The sequence below is a fragment of the Eimeria mitis genome, genomic scaffold, assembly GCF_000499745.2.
Source record: "Eimeria mitis Houghton genomic scaffold, Emh_scaff1690, whole genome shotgun sequence".
Taxonomy (NCBI): domain Eukaryota; phylum Apicomplexa; class Conoidasida; order Eucoccidiorida; family Eimeriidae; genus Eimeria; species Eimeria mitis.
Window position 1 is genome coordinate 2,038 of NW_013570006.1, and position 1,005 is coordinate 3,042.

Here is a 1,005-nt window from a genome sequence, read left to right on the forward strand (position 1 = left end):
GGCGATCAACCTAAATGGGCCTGGAAGCCTGTGTGCGAAGCCTTGATTCCAGTAAGTTGTGTACATCTCTAACTTCCAAATGCCATTTACATTTACTGCCTGCGCAAATCACTTCGGTGTTTGTCCATTCTCCCGCTGCTTCCAGACCACAGAAAAATCAAGAAGTACTAGAAATTCTGAGGATGCAGCTGATTTCCAGAGCGGCACATACGCATACCTTCCGATCGACGATCCCAATTCCGTCGACTGCAAGGCCGTTGTGGATAAGTGGAAGGACGCCTACAGCAACTTTGATGGATTGCCTCCGGCTAAAAAGGGAGAAGATAATCTTTACGACAATCAGGAGAACGTATCTTTCGTGGCCCTGTACAACCCTACAGACAAAGCTACTGCAGACTGCCGTGTCGTCACCTGCACTAAAAAGACGTCTGCAGCGCAAGCTAGCCGCGGAACAGACGGCGCGGGACAAAGCACCGAAACAGAAGCCTCGGCCTTGATATGCATGACTGCGCCGGATGTACTTGCCGACGAACAGAAGGCCCCTTTCACGTGAGTTTTCTCACGCCCTGCATCTTCTACTTCTTCCTGTGTTCTGTTCTGACTGGAGATTGTTGTTGTTTCTCGTTGTATGTTCTGCAGCGACGAGCAGTGGGAACAGATCGTGACCGCTCTCGAAGGCTCTGCCTCGGCTGTTGCACCCGGTGTGGTCGGTTTTGCATTGGCGATCGTTGGCCTCAGCATGCTGTGAAACGACAGCTTTTCAAGAGAGGGATGATCCAAGAGGCTCTATTTTTATGGTTGAGGGAAACAAGGAGTTTCGCTACCTGCTGATGTGTAGAATCCCGCGGATCACATTGTGCACACTCGATGCAGATGAGAAACTCTCGGCTTAGGAGAGCGTCAGGGAAGAGTTGAGTTCTGGCGGACCCTTTACCAGCGCAAAATAGTGGCAAAGGCCCGATTATACAGTGCTCGATGGGCTTTTTCGTGTACAGAGACAAATTA

The 1,005-nt window shown here is 50.5% G+C and overlaps 1 protein-coding gene across 1 annotated transcript in view; it reads left to right on the top strand.

Moving 5' to 3' along the window:
- The window catches only part of EMH_0041850 (SAG family member), a gene marked incomplete at both ends in the record, with an annotated part of 1,589 nt that extends 841 nt beyond the window's left edge, over window positions 1-748 (top strand). The window contains 3 exons of the mRNA XM_013495672.1: window positions 1-51; window positions 146-549; window positions 640-748. Of these exons, the coding sequence (XP_013351126.1) occupies window positions 1-51; window positions 146-549; window positions 640-748 (564 nt within the window). The remainder of the gene's footprint in view (window positions 52-145; window positions 550-639) is intronic.
- Between the last annotated feature and the right edge of the window lie 257 nt (window positions 749-1,005).